Source organism: Hyperolius riggenbachi, chromosome 1, assembly GCF_040937935.1.
Source record: "Hyperolius riggenbachi isolate aHypRig1 chromosome 1, aHypRig1.pri, whole genome shotgun sequence".
Taxonomy (NCBI): domain Eukaryota; kingdom Metazoa; phylum Chordata; class Amphibia; order Anura; family Hyperoliidae; genus Hyperolius; species Hyperolius riggenbachi.
Window position 1 is genome coordinate 415,271,920 of NC_090646.1, and position 24,030 is coordinate 415,295,949.

The following is a 24,030-nucleotide window of genomic DNA, read 5'->3' on the forward strand; positions in this document are numbered from 1 at the left end:
TTGTCACAGCTCCCACATATCAAAACTTTCAAACACTGTCAGCGCCTCTGTGCTGTTACTGTCATGACTGACAGACATTCAGTCCTTTCTCATGCATTGAGTTACTACGGGAGGATGTGTCAATGCTAACCAATCGGTTGCGCCGTTTGCATAGTAATTGTGCCACCCCCGGTGACTTCCTTATTATGCAGGAGACAGCCATTAACTGTGGCCCATTCCCATTGGCCCATGCGTTGGCTGGAGCACTCCCTGACTAACTGTCACTAAGGACGCATAGCACATGCAGGGACTCTGGGCCAATTAGAGCTATCCATGGTGGTGGCCCCACCTCCCAATACGATAGCACTATAACCATGGGGGCCAAAAAAGTCTCATATAGTTGCACATAGTGCTGGGTACGAGGAAACGTTGCACACCGCAGATAACAATTTCTATGCCACAGAAGGCTAATGATACTGCCTATATCACTTTGCAAAGCACCCAGGAATTCTTATGGATAGTGTGCCCACTCTACTCTATATTAAAAAGAGTCCTTCAGTTTCACATAGTAATGTGGTAGCAGGGACAGCGCATGCAGCTCAGGTGGCCTGGAGACTAGCTGCATGTGCTGTTCTGTTAATATTTCTGTAGCAGATAATGGTACTCACATATGTATCCTTTTCCCCTTCTGAGCTCCACTTATTTCTCATAACCACTCCTAACTGTGTTCCCAATGCAACCAAAACAGTGCAGTATGGCCAAGTGTCAAATGATGGGGGTGGCCTGTCAAAACAATCATAGACATAAACCTCCAAAACTATAAAGTAGTGGGGTATAAAATTATGGGTAGGACTTCCTTCATTATGCCCATATTTTTCAATGGCAAAGTCCTGCCCCCTTTGCTTTATTTCTCAAGTATTTGTACAGATGAGAGAAGAACGTCACTGACTGCATTGACAGGTCAGTCTTGTCACATGACTTTAATCCACATTGCCACAATCCATATAGAATAATGGAGAAAGGTGAGAAGATTACTCTTTTTATACTTGTAAGCACAGTCAACCTTTAAAGCATATACAAAGCATCTTAAAGGAAACCAGAGACATAAAACAATAAAGATTTGATACTTACCGGGGGCTTCCTCCAGCCCCATAAGCACATCAGAGTCCCTCGCCATCCTCCTGCAGTCTACCAGTCAGACGCAATCAGCCCCGGTAACTGGTTCAGTCGTGTTAATCGGGTTCTTCTGTGCATGAGCATGCAAATGCATGGATTTATGTGTGAACACAACCAAACACATGCAAAACAGATGCCAGCTGTCAATACTAAGGGAAACCCGATAGTGTAGGGTTTATTTTGATTAATGTCAGAATCAGAATCAGCTTTATTTCGCCAAGTACGTCAACTGACGCACCCGGAATTTTTTGTGGTACACACGGCAGGAGTATGCAGATACAGATTTTGTACAGATCAGTTCACACAGATTTTATACAGATCAGTTCACACAGATTTTATACAGATCAGTTCACACAGATGGGAGAAGGAGCTAAAAAAGTCTGCAAACATCAAACAGATTACAAGGTGGGGGGGGTGAGGATGAAACGTAGTTGGGCCGTAGTGCAGCTTCAGTGCACGGCTAGGGGGGCTTTGCAGGGGTGGTAGCTCGAGTTCAGTAGGAGAACAGCTTGGGGAAAGAAAGTGTTCAAATGTCTGGTGGTCTTGGTGAGGATCGATCTGTAGCGGCGTCCCAAGGGCAGACGGTCGAAGTATCTGCTGCCAGGGTGAGTAGGGTCGTTCACTATTCTGTTTGCCCTAGACCACAGTCTGGAGGTATGAAGGAGATCCAGAGATGGAAGGGGTGACCCGATGATCCTCTCAGCGGCATTGATTACTCTCTGGAGCTTAAGTCTGTCGCTCGCAGTGGCGCCTGCGTACCAGACAACAATAGAGGAGCAGAGGATAGACTCCACGGTAGCGGTGTAAAAGGTGATCATCAGTTCCCGCGGCATCCCGAATTTCCTCAGCTGCCTCAGAAAGAACAGCCTCTGCCGGGCCTTCTTCTGGGCCTTGGAGGTGTTTTCAGCCCACCTAAGGTCTTTTGTGATGGTGGCTCCCAGGAAACGGACGCTCGACTCCCTGGAGACTTCGATGCCTTCAATGGAGACCGGGTGGAGCGGGTGAGGGCGCCTTCTGAAGTCCACTATCAGCTCGACTGTTTTTGTGGCGTTGAGTACCAGTTGATTGTCTTTGCACCACCTGCAGATGCGTGCGATCTCCTCCCTGTACGCTTGTTCGCCGTTGCTGCCTATGAGCCCCAGTATGGTGGTGTCGTCCGCAAATTTTATGACCTTGACAGAGTCTGCGGAAGAGGTGCACCTGTTCGTGTAGAGGGAAAACAGGATAGGTGACAGTACACACCCCTGCGGGGCTCCTGTGTTTGTGGTTCTATCCTGTGACGAGCAGTTGCCGAGCCTCACTCTTTGTGTCCTATCTGTGAGGAAGTCCTTGATCCAGGAGCACAGCAGGGGGTCAAGGCCAAGATTAACAAGGTTGTCGTATAGGATGTTTGGGCATATTGTATTAACCACCTTGGCGTTCTATTAAGATCGCCAGGGCGGCTGCATGAGGGTTTTTTGTAAATAAAAAAAAAACTATTTCATGCAGCCAACTGAAAGTTGGCTGCATGAAAGCCCACTAGATGGCGCTCCGGAGGCGTTCTTCTGATCGCCTCCGGCGGCCAAAATTAACACGGAAGGCCGCAATGAGCAGCCTTCCGTGTTTGGCTTCTCCTGTCGCCATGGCGACGAGCGGAGTGACGTCATGGACGTCAGCCGACGTCCTGACGTCCGCCGCCTCCGATCCAGCCCTTAGCGCTGGCCGGAACTATTTGTTCCGGCTGCGCAGGGCTCAGGCGGCTGAGGGGACCCTCTTTCGCCGCTGCTCGCGGCGGATCGCCGCAGAGCGGCGGCGATCGGGCAGCACACGTGGCTGGCAAAGTGCCGGCTGCGTGTGCTGCTCTTTATTTCATCAAAATCGGCCCAGCAGGGCCTGAGCGGCAGCCATCGGCGGTGATGGACGAGCTGAGCTCGTCCATACCGCTAAGATGGTTAAAGGCTGAGCTGAAGTCAAGGAAAAGGATCCGGGCATAGGTGTTTGGGTTGTCAAGGTGTTCTGTGATGTGCGCCAGAGTGATGTTGATGGCGTCCTCGATAGACCTGTTTGGCCTGTAGGCAAATTGAAGTGGGTCTAGGAGGGAGTCCGTGGAGTGCTTCAGGTGGTGGAGGACCAGCCTTTCCAAGATCTTCATGATGGTGGAGGTGAGTGCTACTGGCCTATAGTTGTTGAGATCGCAGTTTCCTGGCTTCTTGGGAACCGGAATGATTGTGGATTTTTTAAGGCAGGATGGAACTTTGCCCTCGGCCAGTGATTTGTTAAAGAGAGGGGTGAGGACAGGAGCAAGTTGGGTTGCGCAGGTTCGCAGGCAGATAGATGACACGCCGTCCGGGCCTGAGGCCTTCCTGGGGTTAAGCCACCGGAGTTGTTTCAGGACATCCGCTTCTCGGACAGTTACCGGACCTGTGCCGGGTGACGTCTCTGGTGCGCTTGCTTGTGCCTCAAGTGTGAGGGGGTCTCTCTCAAACCGGCAATAGAACTCGTTGAGTTTCTCGGCAAGTTCTGTGCTGGGTGGAGCGTGCTGAGGGGGAGGTTTCAGGTTCGTGGCTGCCCTTAGGCCTCTCCAGACTTCCCGTGGATTGTTGGACTGGAGGCTGAGACGCAGCTTGTCTGAATAGTTCCGCTTCGCCACCTTGATTTCGCGGTTTAGGGTGTTCCTGGCCTCGCGAAAGTCCTCTGGGGTGCCTGATTTGTGAGCTGCTGCCTTTGTTTTCCTGAGCTGGTTCAGCTTACCATTGAACCATGGCTTGCTGTTGGGGAAGACTTTGAAGCTCTTTGTCGGGATGCATGATTCCTCACAGAAGCTGATGTAGGACGTGATGTTCTCAGCCCATTCCTCCAGACAGGGTGACTCCAGGGCTGACCAGTCGGTGCAATCGAAGCAGGCCTGAAGTTGCTGCTTGGCCCCCTCTGACCATTTCTTTACAGTTCTCAGGGCTGGTTTGGTGGACCCTAGCTGCCTTCTGTAGGTGGGAATCAGGCGGACAAGGCAGTGGTCAGAGTTGCCGAGGGGAGCCCATTGAGTGGCCTTGGGTGACTTGTACAAGTACACTGAATTATATCAAATGTTTGTCTGGTATTTGTATGAAGGATAAAAGGGTTCCAGAATGAGGTCCACAAGGCAGTGGTCAGAGTTGCCGAGGGGAGCCCATTGAGTGGCCTTGGGTGACTTGTACAAGTACACTGAATTATATCAAATGTTTGTCTGGTATTTTGTATGTTTGCAAACAGGATTGAGTCTGACGAAGGCTGCACAGCTGAAAGCTTGCTCTTATTCTTTTAAGTTAGCCAATAAATCATATCATCCTGATTTAGAAATTCTTGATTTTACCGATAGCTCACATGGTATACTCTACTGCTACAATTATATTTTAGAGGAGAGAGGAAATTTTCGACTTTAACATTACCATTTTCTGATGACTAAATCCCCCCCCAAAAAAATTAACAACTTCCTCATCATTAACTTTGACCTTTTCCTGATGTCTAAACCTAAACTTCCCTCTTAATACCTTTCTGAAAATTATCCCTAACTTCCCCTAATGATGCTAACAACTTATTGATTCCTCACCTTATTATTTAATTCTAATAATTGAAGCTAACTTCACGCTAACCTATCCACTAACACTTACCTTGTTCATCTATCTGTTTAAATTTGTCTTCCGGCGGCATCCAGTACTTCCTTCTGTAGGCTTTCTGTGGCTGGAAAGTGTACTGGTTAAGGGCTCTGCCTCCGACACAGGAGATCATCATTCAAATCTCAGACTCCCTAACACTGCTACTGCCAATAGAGCCTGCCCTAGTTTTGCAGCTCTTGTGTTTGGAGTCCACCAGGAGAAAAGTGCAATATAAATATTCTATGTCTTAATTTCCATGTTATTTTCTATTACATCGGGTAAGTGATCAATATCTTCCTGTCCTGATACTGATCACTTACCTGCTCACCTCCTAGACCACTGAATATTAGCAGGGATGTGATCCAGTTGTTCACTCCACTAGTTTTGTATTGCTCAACGCCAGTGGTGCTCAGCAGAGCTCGAATATTCGAGTAGCTCGAATATTCGAGCTCTTTTTCAGCTATTCGAGCTCGGTATTCGAGCTCCGAATAGCTGCAGCTATTCGAATGGGCTATTCGAGTAAACGCGAATAGCCCATTCACTATTCGAGCTATTCGAGCAAACGGCGCTATTCGAGCTCAAATACAGAGCTCGAATAGCGTCATAGCCCAGATTGATGTCCTTAGAGCCAATCAGAGGGCTCCCAGGCCCTCTGACGGCAGCCAATCACAGAGGGGGACCCTGGCCAGCCCCTACCCTATAAATAGCGGCCGCCATGTTCCGTTTCTCCGTCCTTGCCTGAGACTTGCATAGAGAGAGAGTTGCTCCTTTGTGCTTTGGCTTAGCAAGAGCTCTATTGTGGTCATTTACCTAGCGTTTTTGGTCACATACACCTCCTATACACACCTATATTGTTGTTAGTTAGATAGACATTGTATTTTAGTTAGTAGCTTTTGTGTTACATAGAGAGAGACTCAGACAGCTGCTGCAGGCTTACAGCTTTAGGCCTCAGGGCCTTGCCTGTGTGGGCAGCTGTCCTCCTGTCCTCTGTTAGTTTATTTCTCATTAGTATTTAGACAGTATTAGATAGTATTAGACAGTATTTCTGCTGTCCTCTACTACTTAGTGATTGTATTTTGTATTGTAGTTATATACTGTAACTGTACTAGGACACTCACTGACTGTCACTGTTCATAGGCTAGCTCCTGCGTGTGCTTGCACTCACTGTCTGTGTACACACACTCTATTTCCTTCTGAATAGTTATATACTGTAACTGTACTAGGACACTCACTGACTGTCACTGTTCATAGGCTAGCTCCTGCGTGTGCTTGCACTCACTGTCTGTGTACACACACTCTATTTCCTTCTGAATAGTTATATACTGTAACTGTACTAGGACACTCACTGACTGTCACTGTTCATAGGCTAGCTCCTGCGTGTGCTTGCACTCACTGTCTGTGTACACACACTCTATTTCCTTCTGAATAGTTATATACTGTAACTGTACTAGGACACTCACTGACTGTCACTGTTCATAGGCTAGCTCCTGCGTGTGCTTGCACTCACTGTCTGTGTAGTACACACACTCTATTTCCTTCTGAATAGTTATATACTGTAACTGTACTAGGACACTCACTGACTGTCACTGTTCATAGGCTAGCTCCTGCGTGTGCTTGCACTCACTGTCTGTGTAGTACACACACTCTATTTCCTTCTGAATAGTTATATACTGTAACTGTACTAGGACACTCACTGACTGTCACTGTTCATAGGCTAGCTCCTGTGTGTGCTTGCACTCACTGTCTGTGTACACACACTCTATTTCCTTCTGAATAGTTATATACTGTAACTGTACTAGGACACTCACTGACTGTCACTGTTCATAGGCTAGCTCCTGCATGTGCTTGCACTCACTGTCTGTGTACACACACTCTATTTCCTTCTGAATAGTTATATACTGTAACTGTACTAGGACACTCACTGACTGTCACTGTTCATAGGCTAGCTCCTGCGTGTGCTTGCACTCACTGTCTGTGTAGTACACACACTATTTCCTTCTGAATAGTTATATACTGTAACTGTACTAGGACACTCACTGACTGTCACTGTTCATAGGCTAGCTCCTGCGTGTGCTTGCACTCACTGTCTGTGTAGTACACACACTCTATTTCCTTCTGAATAGTTATATACTGTAACTGTACTAGGACACTCACTGTCACTGTTCATAGGCTACTAGCTCCTGCGTGTGTGTGTGCACTCACTGTCTGTGTACTGTACACACACTCTATTTCCTTCTGATTACTGATTGATTATTGTAAATTCTACTTCCTGACAGTTACTACTTACTTACTGTAGTAGGGACACTCACTCAGTCACTGTTCATAGGCTAGCTCCTGCACGTGTGTGCGCGTGCGTGCACTCACTGTCTGTAGTGTACACACACTCTATTTCCTTGTGATTACTACTGATTATTGTAACTTCTAGTTGTACTTCCTGACTGTTACTACTTACTTACTGTACTAGGGACACTCACTCACTCTCTGTTCATAGGCCAGCTCCTGCGCGTGTTTGCGCGTGCGTGCACTCACTGTCTGTAGTGTACACACACTCTATTTCCTTGTGATTACTACTGATTATTGTAACTGCTAGTTGTACTTCCTGACTGTTACTACTTACTTACTGTACTAGGGAGTCGGGACACTCACTCAGTCACCTCACCCACCAACCCACTCCATTAAAGTACCCCACTTTTCACCCGCCCTTTTCAAAAACTTTTGTGTTTACGCCCAAAACATTGAAGATGTCTGGAAGTGGCAGCCAGCGCGGTTTGGGCAAGGGGAAGGGCAGCAAGGGAATCAGGAGGAGAGGGAGCAGCATTGTGGCAAGCCGCGGGCGCGGGCGCGCCACCATGCACAGTTCCGCAGCAGCAGCGTCAGTGGCTAACATTCCTCCCATAGCCACTGGCCGTGGACGCCTTGGGCGCCGCCCAGCTGGAGCATCTGCAACTCACGCTGCAGAGACACAGCAGCAGCAGCAGCGTGTAGCACCTGCTCCGATTTTCCTCCAGCCGGGTCGGAAACGTCCCATTGAGGAAAAGGATGCAGACACTGTGGTGCAAATGATGACGGAGGATGAGCAGCCCGCCATCAGCTCTGCATCCGAGGCCTCCACCCTCACCACCACCACCACCACCACCCCTGTTCGCAGCAGCCGCCCAGCAAGGCCGGGGAGGAGGCCAGTTCACCGTCACTCGCCGACCTGTCATTCAGCAGTCTTTTGACCCCAGGCATCATGAGTAAATTGTCTGCTGTTGTTGGCGATCTTGAGGAGGAGATGCTGATGGGCACTTTGGGGGATGAGGGATTGGACAGCAAGACTGTGGCGACAGTCAAGCAGCCCATCCATGCATCAGGAGAGGAGTTTGGGGGGTCATCATCCCAGCAGGACATGTTTCAGGAGGGGGAGGATGATGATGACATGGTGACAGACAGAGACTGGGTGCCACCACCTCCAGGGGATGTCGTCCTCAGCAGCTCTGAGGAGGAGGAGGCGGATGCGCTTGTGGGCCTTGCAAGGAGGCGCATCATTGCAAGCATTGGCAGCAGTAGGCAGGTCCCACAGCCTGCTGGTGTCTCAGGCTCAGCAGCAGCAGCAGCAGCATCTGCCAGTACCACCACCAGCCGCACCCAAGCCCCCCCCCCCCCCCAACCACCACAGGGAGACAGGCAGCAGCGGTTCCATGCCATAGGGGGTCGTTTTTGTCACCAATCTGGCGTTTTTTCACCATGCCCACAGTGTACAGCAAGTACGCCACTTGCAACCACTGTCAGCGGAAGTTGAGCAGAGGTGCAGACCCCTTAAAGTTCAGCACCAGCTCGCTCATCAACCACCTTGCTGCGAAACATTTCCACCAGCATGAGGAGTTCCAGAGGCTGAAGGCTTCTGGTGCTGGCAGTGGCACCACACCCATCACTGCACAGCCTTCAGCAGCAGCAGCAGCAGCAACAGCAGCCACCCGCCCTCCTGCTCCTCCAGCAGCACCAGCAGGAGTGCGGAAACGCACTGCTCCTCCTCCCTCTGCAACTCCTGCCGCCGACACTGAGGCCTGTTCTGGCAGCCAGTCCTCAGTGGCCTCCTCTGCTGTGTCTGCTGATTCCCGTGCCAGCAAAAGGCCACGCCAGAGCCTTTTGAGCGAGTCCTTCCAGGGGGTGGTTAGGGCTCTGCCTCCCAGCAGCCGTCGCGTGCGGCAGCTGAACGGCTTGCTGGCACGGGCCATGTGCTCCCAACTCCTGCCGTACACGCTTGTGCAGGAGGGGAGCGACATGCGTGCGCTGCTTGCTTGCGCAGCCCCAGACTGGCAGCTCCCCAGCAGACACTTCTTCGCCCGCAAGGCCATTCCTGCACTGCACCGCTTTGTGATGGCCAATGTGGAGCGAGGGCTGGAGCACGCGGTTGGTGAAAGGGTCCACGTCACCATGGACTCCTGGAGCAGCCGCTTCGGGACAGGCCGCTACCTGTCCTTCACTGTCCACTGGGTCAGCTTGGTGGAAGGGGGTGAGGATGGGAGAGCAGCAGCGGGCACAGCAGCAGCAACACAGTGGGTGGTGCCCCCCCGCAGGGTCAGGGGAACTGCAGCAGGTTCCTCTGATCCTCTGCCATCCTCCGGCACACCTGGCCAAACCCCCCGCCTCAGCAGCAGCGTGAAGGCCCGCCACTGCCAAGCGCTGCTGCACTTGGTCAGCCTTGGGAAGACCAAGCTGACGGCAACCCATGTGTTGGCCAAACTCCAGGAGCAGGAGAGGATTTGGCTGACTCCCAGAGGCCTCAGAGTCGGAGAGGTGGTGGCCGACAATGGGGCCAATCTGGTTACCGCAATAGACAGGGGAAACCTGACCCACATCCCCTGTCTTGCCCACGTGCTGAACCTTGTGGTGCAAAAGTTCTTGCGCACCTACCAGGGGATGGGCGAACTGCTGGAAACGGCAAGGAACGTTGTGCGTCACTTCCGGCGCTCGGCTGCAGCCTGTGCGAGCCTGGAAGACGTGCAAAAGGAGCTGGAGCTGCCACGCCATCGGCTGATCCTTGACGTTCCAACTCGCTGGAACTCCACCCTGGCGATGTTGGAGCGTCTGGTTGAACAGAAGCACGCTGTCAACCAGTACCTTGCCCTGGCCACTGTTTCCGCCGCTCGGAGAAGGGACAAGACCAGCAACATCCCGTCCATCGTCCCCGATGATGACTGGAGGCACATGCAGCAGGTGTGCTTAGTGCTGGCTCCCTTTCTGCAGGCCACTAACATGGTGAGCAGGGACCATGCTATGGTCTGCGAGTGGGTGCCCCTGGTTTGTCTGCTGAACAGGGCCCTCGATGCTTTGCTGGAACAGGGAGCGGCAGCCTTGGACCAGCAGGAGCGGCAAGCAGCTGCACAGTCCACCTCTGAGGGGGAGGAGGAGGAGGACTTGGTGGAGGTCCCTGACCTTGCTGCTGATGAGGGGGATCAGCACAGCGCAGCTGAGTTGGTGCGGGGGTGGAGAGAGGATGAGGCGGCAGAGGAGGAGGATGAGGAGGACAGCACTGCCATCGATGTGCCAGCACACGTGGCCCGCCTCTTCCCAATGGCAGCGCACATGCTGGCGTGCCTGCGCAAGGACCCCAGGGTGATCCAGATGAAGCAGAGGGAGGACATCTGGATCAGCATGATGTTGGACCCACGCCTCAAGGGGAAGTTGAGCCAGTTCCTGCCGCCTGCAGGAGGAGACCCAGCGCAACAAATAAGGAGCTTGCAGCAGGCCCTTGTTGAGCGCTTGGAGGAAGCCTTCCCCCAGCCTTCCACCCCCACTGTCCAGCAGCCAGCACAGAGGCAGCAGCAGGTGCCTGCATCCAGCAGCAAGCGCCCCACAGACCTGCTGTCTCTCAGCCACGAGCTCTACAGGACTGTAGAGGCTCCGGCAGCAGTGACTAGAGAGGAGGTGCATGATGCAGCAGCATCCTCCTCCGGTCACAGCCAGCGCCTGACCCGCATGGTGGCTGACTACATGGGGTCCTACAGCGGGCTTGACAGCGATGCCCCTGTTGATCCCATGGAGTATTGGGTCAAGCGCCTGGAGATCTGGAGCGAGCTGGCGCAGTACGCCCTGGAAGTGCTGTCCTGCCCCCCTTCCAGCGTGCTGTCCGAGCGCTGCTTCAGTGCAGCTGGTGGCGTGGTCACCGAGAAACGCTCACGTCTGTCTCACAAGTCTGTGGACAGACTGACGTTTCTCAAGATGAACCAGGCGTGGGTGGAAGGCGAGTTCCTGGCCCCTGTTGTCGGCGAGAGGGGGACATGAACTGGCTAAGAACCATCGTTAATGTGCCTTACCACCCTTTACCACCTCCTGGCTCCTGCTCACTAAGCCAGCCTGGTTCAGTTTGACTATTACGTCGCCTGCAGCCACACATTTTACACCTACAGTGGGCTGCTGTGTACTGCCCTTCTGCTGTCTGTCTGTGTTTCCCACTGCCAGGGTACACAGAATTACATTCTGCTGCCACTCTGCCACCAGCTATTACGTCAAACAATAGCTATATATCTGTGTAATTGGTTGTACAAACAAAACCAAAAAACCATTAAAAAAAAAAAAAAAGGTTTAATTTTTCTGAGGTGCCCGGGTTGAAAACTGTGTGGTCCCAGTTGTGTATTGGACACGATGTGGGCTGCACGACCGCTGTCTGGGACCTCCTGTTGTGTTTATTTACAGCCCTGTTATCACCGCTAGGTACCAGGGCTATTATGTCACGCTGCCTGCCTGCTGCCACACTCACACTACTCCTCCATTCCTCCTGCTGCTGCTGTCTGTCTGTGTTTCCCACTGCCAGGGTACACAGAATTACCTTCTGCTGCCACTCTGCCACCAGCTATTACGTCAAACAATAGCTGCTCACATTACTCCTCCATTCCTCCTGCTGCTGCTGCTGTCGGTCTGTGTTTCCCACTGCCAGGGTACACAGAATTACATTCTGCTGCCACTCTGCCACCAGCTATTACGTCAAACAATAGCTATATATCTGTGTAATTGGTTGTACAAACAAAACCAAAAAAACATTAAAAAAAAAAAAGGTTTAATTTTTCTGAGGTGCCCGGGTTGAAAACTGTGTTGTCCCAGTTGTGTATTGGACACGATGTGGGCTGCACGACCGCTGTCTGGGACCTCCTGTTGTGTTTATTTACAGCCCTGGTATCACCGCTAGGTACCAGGGCTATTATGTCACGCTGCCTGCCTGCTGCCACACTCACACTACTCCTCCATTCCTCCTGCTGCTGCTGTCTGTCTGTGTTTCCCACTGCCAGGGTACACAGAATTACCTTCTGCTGCCACTCTGCCACCAGCTATTACGTCAAACAATAGCTGCTCACATTACTCCTCCATTCCTCCTGCTGCTGCTGCTGTCTGTCTGTGTTTCCCACTGCCAGGGTACACAGAATTACATTCTGCTGCCACTCTGCCACCAGCTATTACGTCAAACAATAGCTATATATCTGTGTAATTGGTTGTACAAACAAAACCAAAAAAACATTAAAAAAAAAAAGGTTTAATTTTTCTGAGGTGCCCGGGTTGAAAACTGTGTTGTCCCAGTTGTGTATTGGACACGATGTGGGCTGCACGACCGCTGTCTGGGACCTCCTGTTGTGTTTATTTACAGCCCTGGTATCACCGCTAGGTACCAGGGCTATTATGTCACGCTGCCTGCCTGCTGCCACACTCACACTACTCCTCCATTCCTCCTGCTGCTGCTGTCTGTCTGTGTTTCCCACTGCCAGGGTACACAGAATTACCTTCTGCTGCCACTCTGCCACCAGCTATTACGTCAAACAATAGCTGCTCACATTACTCCTCCATTCCTCCTGCTGCTGCTGCTGTCGGTCTGTGTTTCCCACTGCCAGGGTACACAGAATTACATTCTGCTGCCACTCTGGCACCAGCTATTACGTCAAACAATAGCTATATATCTGTGTAATTGGTTGTACAAACAAAACCAAAAAACCATTAAAAAAAAAAAAGGTTTAATTTTTCTGAGGTGCCCGGGTTGAAAACTGTGTTGTCCCAGTTGTGTATTGGACACGATGTGGGCTGCACGACCGCTGTCTGGGACCTCCTGTTGTGTTTATTTACAGCCCTGGTATCACCGCTAGGTACCAGGGCTATTATGTCACGCTGCCTGCCTGCTGCCACACTCACACTACTCCTCCATTCCTCCTGCTGCTGCTGTCTGTCTGTGTTTCCCACTGCCAGGGTACACAGAATTACCTTCTGCTGCCACACTGCCACCAGCTATTACGTCAAACAATAGCTGCTCACATTACTCCTCCATTCCTCCTGCTGCTGCTGCTGTCGGTCTGTGTTTCCCACTGCCAGGGTACACAGAAATTGCAGAATTACATTCTGCTGCCACTCTGCCACCAGCTATTACGTCAAACAATAGCTATATATCTGTGTAATTGGTTGTACAAACAAAACCAAAAAACCATAAAAAAAAAAAGGTTTAATTTTTCTGAGGTGCCCGGGTTGAAAACTGTGTTGTCCCAGTTGTGTATTGGACACGATGTGGGCTGCACGACCGCTGTCTGGGACCTCCTGTTGTGTTTATTTACAGCCCTGGTATCACCGCTAGGTACCAGGGCTATTATGTCACGCTGCCTGCCTCATTGACTGCCTGCTGCCACACACTCATCCTCCTCCTCCTGCTGCTGAATTTACCTCCTGCTGTCTGTGTGTTTCCACTGCCAGGGAGCACATACAATGGCGCTTCCAACATGCATGCGCCACCAGCTATTTGTTACGCTCAAAAATAGCTGCATTTCTGTAAAAAAAAATTGAAAAGAGAAATAAGTGAAGAAGAAGACGATATAGAAGAAGATGAAGAAGAAGAAGGAGAAGAAGAAGAAGATGAAGAAGAAGAAAATGAAGAAGAAGATGAAGAAGAAAAAGAAGATGAAGAAGATGAAGAAGATGAAGAAGAAGAAGAAGAAGAAGAAGAAGGAGAAGAAGAAGAAGAAGAAGAAGAAGAAGAAGAAGAAGAAGAAGAAGAAGAAGAAGAAGAAGAAGAAGAAGAAGAAGAAGAAGAAGAAGAAGAAGAAGAAGAAGAAGAAGATGAAGATGAAGAAGATGAAAAAGATGAAGAAGAAGATGAAGAAGAAGAAGATGAAGAAGATGAAGATGAAGAAGATGAAGAAGAAGATGATGATGAAGAAGATGAAGAAGATGATGATGAAGAAGATGAAGAAGATGAAGAAGAAGAAGATGAAGAAGAAGAAGAAGATGAAGAAGAAGAAGATGAAGAAGAAGAAGAAGAAGAAGAAGAAGAAGATGAAGAAGAAGAAGATGAAGAAGAAGAAGAAGAAGAAGAAGAAGAAGAAGACAATATAGAAGAAGATATAGAAGAAGATATAGAAGAAGAAGATATAGAAGAAGAAGAAGAAGAAGAAGAAGTATATACAGTACTGAACAAAATTCTGGACACAACTTCTCTTTTCACCTTTTTTTTTTTAAAGGAACATCCCCACATAATCACTTGCTGTTGTTACTTGGAAAAAAAGATGTTTCTTGCATCATTCACCCTCAAAACAAGTGTTGGAAGCTATTTAAGGCCAATTCGAATAGTCAGCTCGAATAATGAGCTCGAATACCGACTCGAATAGTGAGCTCGAAGTCCGAGGTCGAATCGAATAGTAAAAATTATTCGACTCAAATATTCGACTGACCTCGAATAATTTACTATTCGAATTCGACCAAACTCGAATTTTAAAAAGGGGTATTTGAGCACCACTACTCAACGCCGCAATGTCAACTCTCATCCATTGGGCCCACCTGCTTGATAAGATAAAGTCTGGCCTTTCCCAGTTAATCTTCAACAAATAAAACGATGGAAAGTTGATTTAGAAGGACTTTATTTTTTAGTGGATTTATGGATTTAGTGGTTTTTATTGAATAACATATTTAATCTACTAAAAAATGTTGTATAATGCATTGCTACCTTTGAGTACTGTTATTAAATTTAAAGAAACACTGTGGCCCTTATTCAAATTATAGTTTTATCCACATTTGTCTCCAATAATTTTTCAACTTTTTTTTTCAAAAAAAACCTTTTAGCTGTTTGCAACTGAATACGTACCAAAAAGCAGGTGAAAATCTACTATCAAAATGATTAGGAGTATTGTCTTGCTTGCTGGTAGTTTAAAGCAGACCTGAACTCAGAAATTCCTCTCTGCTCTAAAAGATAAGCAACAGCATAATAGCCTTTATAGAAAAACATTTCTTTGTTATAGCTGATACAAATCCTACAATAAATATGCAGTGTTTCTACTGCCTGCTTTCATGGAAGCAGACATATTGTTATCATCCTGTGCTTTCATATGAGCTTATCTGCTTATCTGCTGTGGCAGTCAGGTGACACAGGGGAGAGATCAAATTACAACTTGTGATTAGACACAGATGAGGGAGAATTAGACAGAGTAAACGCTTTGAATACATACAGGGTGCATTTCTCTATGTTTTCCTTCTGTCCTGTGCAAGAGTTCAGCTCCACTTTAATTGGCATTTTATTGAAATGGTGTGAAAATAACACCTAGGAGAAAACTTAAGAGAAAAAGCCAATTTGCATATGTGCCTAACTGTACCAAAACATTCTAACCACATGTGAAAGCCGGTATCAGGCGAATGGGTGCATGTGGCTTCTGGACAAATCACAGACACAGACTTCAATTGAAAATATCAGCTAGCCGGTGCCAAAAGGGACATTTAGGCACCAAGCAATGCCTGATAATTATCGTCTTGACGTGTTTTTTTTCTCTATTTTTAAGCTTGCGACAAAGGCTAAATGTGGGCGCCAAGTGGCATTCAGTAATTATGTTTTTTTTTTTGTGTGTGCAGGGGGTATTTTATGTATAGGCATCAGGAAGGGTGTTTGTGTGTGTGTGTGTGTGTGTGTGTGTGTGTGTGTGGTGGTGGTGGTGGTGGTGGTGGGGGGGGGGGGGGGGGCAGTTAGACTTAGGTGATTGGAAGGGTATTTTTTGGCAGGGGGGTGTGGATTAGGCATCAGGAAGGGGGTTGTGCAGGGGGTGGGGTAGTTAGGGTTAGGCACCACCAGGGGGTTCTTGGGGTTAGGCACCACTAGGGGGGTCTCATGGTTAGGCACCACCAGGGGGTTGGTAGGGTTAGGTACCACCAGGGGGTCTTAGGGCTAGGTACTACTAGGGGTGACTTAGGTTTTGGCACCACCAGGGGGTCTTAGGGCTAGGTACTACCAGGGGTGACTTAGGTTTTGGCACCACCAGGGGGTCTTAGGGCTAGGTACTACCAGGGGGGTCTTAGAGTTAGGCCCCACCAGGGGGGCTTAGGTACCACCAGGGGGTTAGGGTTTGGCATCGGTAGAGGGGGATTCTGTGTGAGAAAAGGGTGTATAGTAAAATATCGGTAACAATTACTGATATTTGACTTACTAAAATTACCACTTAAAATAGTAGCGTATCTGTAAATTTACCAATATTTTACTATTGGCACTGTTCCTGCGCCCAATTTTCCATAGAGCCTGAAATTCTCGTACACAAGAAAGTCTTCTGCCGGTCTATTCTGAGGAGTCCGATCATCTGAGACTGCTGTTACAAGCTGTATTAGGTTTATTCTAAAGCTTGCAAAATAATCTGTCACATTGTTCAGTGGAAATTTTATCTTTGCACAATACTTCCTGCCTGTTTAGATTTGTTATGCTAGTAGTGATCAGTGCACAATAACAGTAATCATGACTTACTAATTGAAGAATTTCACAGTTAACATTGAATCCATTGTTTTGTCCTATTTTGTACTAAGTGAATTTTCTGACAAGTGTTATTCTGGAGAAATGAGCTTTGTGTTTTGCAGCAAAGGGCCCGTGCATTTCATTAATTTTAATCACTGCCTGACACATCCCTAATATAACAGAATTTAAATTTCAAATCAGCTTGAGACTACTTTCAAAGCATTGTCCTTATTTCCACCTAATTTGCCACTTTAAATAAAAAAAGATATTTCCAGCATCTGCTGGAAAATGTAGGATCAAGAGACAAGCGATGCAAATTGCTGTGACACTTTGTGATAGGTTGAATGTAGAAATCGCTTGGGGTTACTGTAAAGTCAATGAAAGTACAAATGCGGCATGCCAGAAAAGCATTAGACATCTACAGCAATAGTAACCTCAAAATTGGAGAAAAAATGCCCTTTGTTCTGTATGCTATTTTTACCTTAGTTGTTTATATACCATCAATAGAATTAGAGCACCTAAAAGCCATCTCTTAACTCAATAGAATTATTAGTTCAAAGACATTTAAAGAGAAAACAGTGCTTGTTGCTCACCGCACCAGTCAGATTCTTTTTGATACAAATACATGGGACAAATTTGCTTATTTATTGTTTTGTTGTGTAGCCATGTATATGTGTATAATTATTAATTAATCATCCATATGTATGTAATTACTGGAAAAGCGCATATGTGCAAACTAAGAGCAAAATCCTTGTATTAATTACACATCTATTCTTAATTACCGTTATTAGGCCTCTTTTACATGGAAAGCTGAACTGAGCACTTGTTGGGCAGTTCAGCATCCCGGCTGCTGGCCAAGAGTACCCTTTGGCTACAATTACATGCAGCTTAATGCCCAGGGTGGGATTTCTGGAAAGGGCACAAAGGCCAGGCCTTGGGTGACTGCAGCCTAAGGGGGCACCTGGACATGGCATAGGGGTTGCTACATAATGAAAAAGAATGGGGAGCAACACATGAAAATGGAAGCTGATGCCCAAGGGAGTTGTACAGGGTCTCCAGTACATGGCTATTACACATGGGAGATGGGGCTGCACATGGAATGGGAGGGACGCTGGTGCACATGGAAGGGGAACCCCTTACATATTTGGCCTAGAGGCGGAAGTATAAATCCGGCCTTGTTAATGGCAGTGTTTGTAACCCCCAAAGTTACCTGGTAGCAAAAAAAGCAACATGTTGCATTTTAGCACAGCTGTTGACTCCATAGTGGGGCCATTTTTCCACCACTTGTTCTGACAGCTAGCACATGCCCAGGCGGTGCATGGGAGTAGCTGACAGGTGGTGAATTCACCTCCTTCAGCCTCTCATATGAAAGGGGCCTAAAAGACTCGTTTCCACTAGGTGTGCTTGTCGCCATTTTTGCATTTGCATGTTTTCCAAGGACCAAAACCGGAAAAAAGGACACAGGAGCACTTACAGAAAAAATGGCATTGCCATAGGCGCCTATTGTAAAAGCTGCGATTTTCAGCAAAGAATAGAAATTTGGGCAAATGGTGATGCCTCCTGGTGCCAAAATGAACCTGCCATGTTGCAAATTGCAGCTTTTATAATAGCCGCAATATACGGCAAGCAAGGTTAATGTAGGCGTTTGGAGGGGCCTAATTAGCGGCAGTGAAAGTTAATTTGGGTGCCCAGTATGCAATGCCGCAATTAACATTTCCACAAGCATTTCCACAAGCCCTCGATGCCAACCCTAATTTGGTGCAGGGCACAGCTGAAAAACGGCTCGTCCTGCTCAAGCAAAAGTCCCGGCAGGCTCTATTCCCCCAATACGCTGCCATGGGCTCAAAGAGAATGTAATTTGGCTTCCAGCTATTGCTGGCTGCTGAATTGCACTGTTTTTTTCCATAATTAGGGCTCCGTCTTTTGCTGGCACCCAAATTACTCTATGAGTGCTTCTATAGCCGTTATTCACATTACATCCTATGGCTGGGCCCAGGGGTGCCGTAATGTTTGGCACCCTTTTTGCCTGACTTGCTTTCAGGTGTGTGTTAACATAATGTCAAGAAAGGAAAGACATCAGCAATGATCTGAGAGAAGCAACTGTTATTACTCATCATTTTGGGAAAGACTATAGGCCATTCCCAAACAATTTGAAGTTCATCACTGTACAGTGTGAAAGGTTATGTGGAAAACATTCTAGATAGTTGCCAGTCTTCCCAAGAGTGGATGTACCAGCAAAGTCACCCCATACAATGCTCACAAAATTGAAAAAAAACAAAACAAAAACATCAACAAGAGATTCATCTTACAGCTTTCACCAATACCTTCAACCACATAAACTGAAAAGCATTTTGATATGATATGAAGAAGGATGGGGAAAGAGAGAGAGAGTTAAAGAGATAAGGATGTGCAATCATCAGAAAATGCAGGCATGGAAAGAGTGATAGAAGAAATGAGAGAATTGGTCCATCCTGCTCACCCTCTAGGCATGACCTTTGGTCTTGAAAGTACTTACTGCATTTAATTTTGTCTTGAAGTCGACCATTCTTTCTTGAATTGATTCCTCAGGTGGGCGACTCCACACCCTCACCACTCCCTGTGTAAAAAAGTTTTGTTTTAAACTGCCCATCCCTATAAGTGTTTTATCTTATGTCCTTCATCTACCAGTAGCAAGAAGAAAGTTGAAAATATTTTTCTGGTGCAGAATGCAGTACAGGAAGCCATTTAGAAATTAATTAGGGTCTATATGTTGTCCTAATTGGACTGATGGAAAAGGATATCAGATTAAAAAATAATTTAAAAATGATCATCACTTCAGCTCCTCAAATAAGTAACACATCTAAATAATTTGTAAAAAATAAGGAAAATATTAGTCAAATCAATAACAAAGCATGGAAGGGAATGAATTCTAGACACAAACACCAAAGGAGTCATTGTTAGAAGCGTACGAGACAATTCATTTAGAGGGAACCAGCAAAGGGGAATTAGTAGAGTTAAAGGTGTTTTAGGAGAGAGGTGGGGAACTGAGCAGGATGGTTGAGTGTGGATGAAATGTCACACAGAGGACCGATGACTGAACAGGCGACAAGAAATTGCAATATTCATCATTTAATAGCACTTTATTGCATTTCTAGGAAGGAGGTACTTTGAGTAGTTGTCAGTGTAGCTGATTCATACCGTTAGTTCCATGTCTTCATCTTCTTTCTCCTTTACAGTCTTATCTGGTTCTTCTACATTTTCCTGTAGTTCCAGCTCGCCGGCTTGAGACATGTATGGCATCTCATCTTTGTTTTTGAACTCTAAGCTAAGAATTGAAGGTGGCAACAGAATTCCCAGAATGACCTAAAAGAAGTATAAGGCAGAACAATATTAAAACATTCCTGGATTCATAGTTTAACATGATACAAGCATGAAAATCAATAGTGATACTTGATTGGACTTTAGATGAAGAATTAGGTAACTTAGTCTATGACACATGATGAATGTAAGTGATTAACCCAAATATATAGGGACACCAGCACTATTGTTCGAGGAACTCTTACAATAGAGAGAAGCTTTACTTTAACACCCTTATTGGCCACTTGTAAAGCACAGTGTACTCATAGGGTTGTACAGAAAACTTGTGCCTCTACATGTGCAGCAAAAGTTACATTTGTAAAATGAGGTGCATACCCCAAAGTGCCGCAGCCAACAAGGAATGAGACATGAGATGTTGGGTCCAATGCAACCTGCTGACACTATGAAAAGGAAGCCCCTAATACACTAGTGGTGTCCTGGAGAGAGTTAGTAGAACGGAGCTTTCCAATATGTTCATTACATTTTAAACCACCATCCTCCAAGACTGCTAAAGGTCTGTGACCTGGACTCATAGTTTTTGCCAAGGAGAGTATAGAAAGAGTGGTGGCGTTTAGATAGGGTAAAACCTGGGATGCTAGTGCTGCAAGAGGGGAGTACTAACCACTTTACCACTATGATGCCCAATCTGATGGATATTTTTCAGTTTTTTCTCTCTCCACATCACAAATGCTTTGTTGCATCCTTAGAGGTGGTCAGTAAAGTGAGTCAGGGGTATAATAAATCTTCTTTAAAAACAATTAACTGGCAGCACGCTTTGCAGAACTATACCCACTTCCACAAGCCAATTATAGTGCCAAAAGCGCTCTATTTTTGTCTTCATAGCACCCTTCGGCACTTTAACGTTTTTAACAAAGTTTTATTATACCCTTGGGTGCCTCTTTCTCTCGGTTTTATATCTATATAATAGCTATTTAATGATAAAAATGGTCTGTGTTATTAAAATAAATATCTGTGAATATAGTTCAGTAATGCATTGCTTTGTATTTGTATTAAAAAAAGAAAAAACATAAGATAAGGGACAAGACATCATTAGTCTCAAGAGCCATTAAGGTCCCAGTTGACATTTTTCAACTAGGACCCGTTCACATTGCACGCGTTGCTATCCAAGTTTCGGTAACGCGTGCGGGAGGCAGAAACGCGCGACATCAGAAGTGCATAGAGTGCACTGTCTGATGTTCACACTGCATGTTCAGACCAGTGCGGTCCGCGAACACATGTTGCACGCATTTTTTAACAAAACGTGTGGCTGACCTATTCAGGATAGTGAATGGGATCAGCCACGCAATGCATGCAAAGGCAGATGACGTGCGTTTGTACGCGTTGCGTTCCGATCGCACGGCCATCCGCATTTGATAATGTGAACGTGGCTTAACAGTATTCTTTGCTTTTATCAGGTACCTTTGTTTCACAAACACACATAAATTAAATAAATAAATGCAATATCTTTAGTTACGCATATATGTTTGCAATTAAATAATTTATGTCACATTTACTTCATAATTTAACCTTCATTTTGTATTTCAAGACTGGGACCCATATGTAAATAACTTTTTCTCCTGTGTTTTCTCCTAGGAGATAATTTTTCAACCTCTTTTTAAAATAACTTTTCAGCATGTTTCAATTGAAAAAGTACCAAAAAGTTGATGAAAACGTAATATCAAAATTATTGAGAGTATTTCCTCGTTTGCTGGTGTTTTAAAAAGCATTTTATTCACAAGGGCCTCGATTCATAAAACATTCCCGCATGTGGAAATGCTGAAAACGCCTCACTTTACCGACCACACAGCAAAATGTGTATTCATAAAGGCTTTTTCCGCATGAAAAGCCGACATTCGCCAGCAGAGTGATAAATCACCGCCTTGTGCGGTGATTATCATAACAAAAGTAACAAATGCCAATTCATAAAAGTTAGAGGTAGCGGTATGCAGACGGGGATTACCGCTACCTCTGATGTGGCGAGAAGCGTGCGGAATACATTGCAGTGAATGGGACAGACCTCCCAAGCAGCTGCAGCAGAGAACACCGCACGGAGAGACTCCGCCTGCTTCTCCTGTTTCCGCATGCGTACAACAGCCTAACGCTAGCCTACAGCGGAATATCTCCACACGCCTATCACAACTGGCAACATTTTTATGAATTACCACCCTGAAGGCTGAAATACCGACAGCGGTGTTTCCCTGCTCGACTTTACCTTACCCACAGAACTTTTATGAATCGAGGCCAAGGTGTGAAAATATCACCAAGGAAAAAACTTAGGAGATAAAAATTAATTCCACAGGGGCCTGGGCATGACTTTACAGTTGGAATCCTTTCAATGCATGATTCCTCTGTCTTAAGTGCAAATGCTTTGGTGTGTTTTTAGTTTTAATTGAATTAATATTATTTTCTGTGAATTCTTAAATATGTGTATGAATTTGCTGCCAGTATAAATTTGTCTCCTGCTTTTTAGTAAGGAAAATATCTCAGAGAACTTAAGTCACCTTGCTTGGCACAAACCTTTAGTCCAGAATTTTTCCGCATTCGCAGTCTGCCCATCCACATATCCGTCAGAAGCATTTGGCTGCATGTATGAGCTATGAAGTCCCGATGTTTGGCTGCTACGGCAAGCTGCAGGCATGTGGCATTGCTCCAGTTCTTCAGCTCATAGGTCAACAATTTCATTGCCAACTGTTCATCCTGTTTGTAAGACTGGTCCAATAACTCAACAGCCAGTTGTCCAAACTCCCTGAGACATAAAGATCACTTTTACTTACTGCACGTGTACTAGAAAATGTCATTTGTTTCTTTATATGAAGTTATGTTGTGTTATTATTTAAGCTCTATGGGGAATTGTTTTAGGCAGTGATTGCAGTGTAAGCCTCCACAGACAAATGCTATTTGGAAAAAAGTTTGATTTTCTGATTTTATGTATTGGAGTTGATTGAAAAGGTAAAAGATTCACATGGAATCTCTTTGTATAATGAGAGGTTAAAGGATAAGTGTAATAACAAACATGTTAATGGAGAGCTAACTTTGTGTTTAAAAATGTATGTAACATATATAAGTGCTGCAAAGCCATTTTGTATTTTATTATGATTGGAATTAACTTTACATTTCAGTCTGCTCCCAGCTATGATTTTCACATATATATGAGATGAATCAGAATGTGCTTACTTGTCAGACAGGAGTACAGTTTGGTAAATGTCCCGTCCAAAATCCATTTTACACAGACTAGCAGTTCATCTGTAGACACACCCAACTACCACTCTCTATTCAGGTGCTTAATCAGCTCAGTTACCTCACACTGCAGTAGTCTGACATGTCTAAATATAATTACCACCATTTTCTCAACCTAAAAGAGGTATTTATATTAAAATATAACTTTTATTAAATAGATCAAAAAAGGAAGCAAAGAGTATAGTTGCTGGAGCTGATTGGAATTCTGTAAAACAAGAACGGGACACAGGTAAGTATATATATATAAATAAGAGTCTGTGAGCCCACATGGTTAACTGGGCGTATCAGGTGAAGCCCCTAAGCTCCTTGTTATTGTACTGGTTGACTTATGCATATCTAAACCCACCACCAACCCTACATGTTTCATCCCCTCAATGGGGGGCTTCGTCAGGGGACCAAAGTGCTCAGTGGCAAGGTGCCAGCGCTAAAGTGCTACACTACATCAAACAAACATTTCAGATATGAAAATAACAAACAGCCTGTCAGCTGAAAACCAGCATGTTTAAATATAAAACAAAGAAGGTAATATATTATTTTTGTTATGTTTTGTAGAGGGATTTTTTTTTCACAAATCCTTACACTTCCTATATATCAATCCTAATGATGTCCTAAACTGTAATGCAACTGTAAGGCATCATTGATTTTGCTCCCTTGAAGAGATATAAAGAACATAGTGAAGCATAGTGAAGCATACTTTACTTTTACTGTATGCTTTACTGTATGGTCGCACATCTAAAGCTACTATTTTATTAACTGAGGGCTGTCTGTTTTCATTAGGAAACTGACCTTTGACCGTAGGTAACAATAGATTTTTATTAAAATTCTAGTAATAGAGATGGTCAGTGAGTAGTTTCAATTATATGCAGCATGGAATTGGGCAAATCAAATCAACAGGAAGGAATTTGATTGGACCGCTTCCAAGATGCACACAGTTTCCATACATTTTGCATTCAAGCCAAGCTGAAATTATTATCACCT

The 24,030-nt window shown here is 46.0% G+C and overlaps 1 protein-coding gene across 8 annotated transcripts in view; it reads right to left on the bottom strand.

The window, feature by feature from the left end:
• TRPM3 (transient receptor potential cation channel subfamily M member 3) overlaps window positions 1-24,030 on the bottom strand; it is a 700,748-nt gene that overhangs the window by 86,228 nt on the left and 590,490 nt on the right. For 6 of the 8 annotated variants that reach the window (XM_068236331.1, XM_068236285.1, XM_068236296.1 and 3 more), the window contains 3 exons: window positions 22,333-22,561; window positions 19,657-19,821; window positions 18,995-19,075 (listed from right to left, as the gene is read on the bottom strand). In XM_068236331.1, the coding sequence (XP_068092432.1) occupies window positions 18,995-19,075; window positions 19,657-19,821; window positions 22,333-22,561 (475 nt within the window). The remainder of the gene's footprint in view (window positions 1-18,994; window positions 19,076-19,656; window positions 19,822-22,332; window positions 22,562-24,030) is intronic. The other 2 variants (XM_068236340.1, XM_068236348.1) reach the window with 1 other exon arrangement.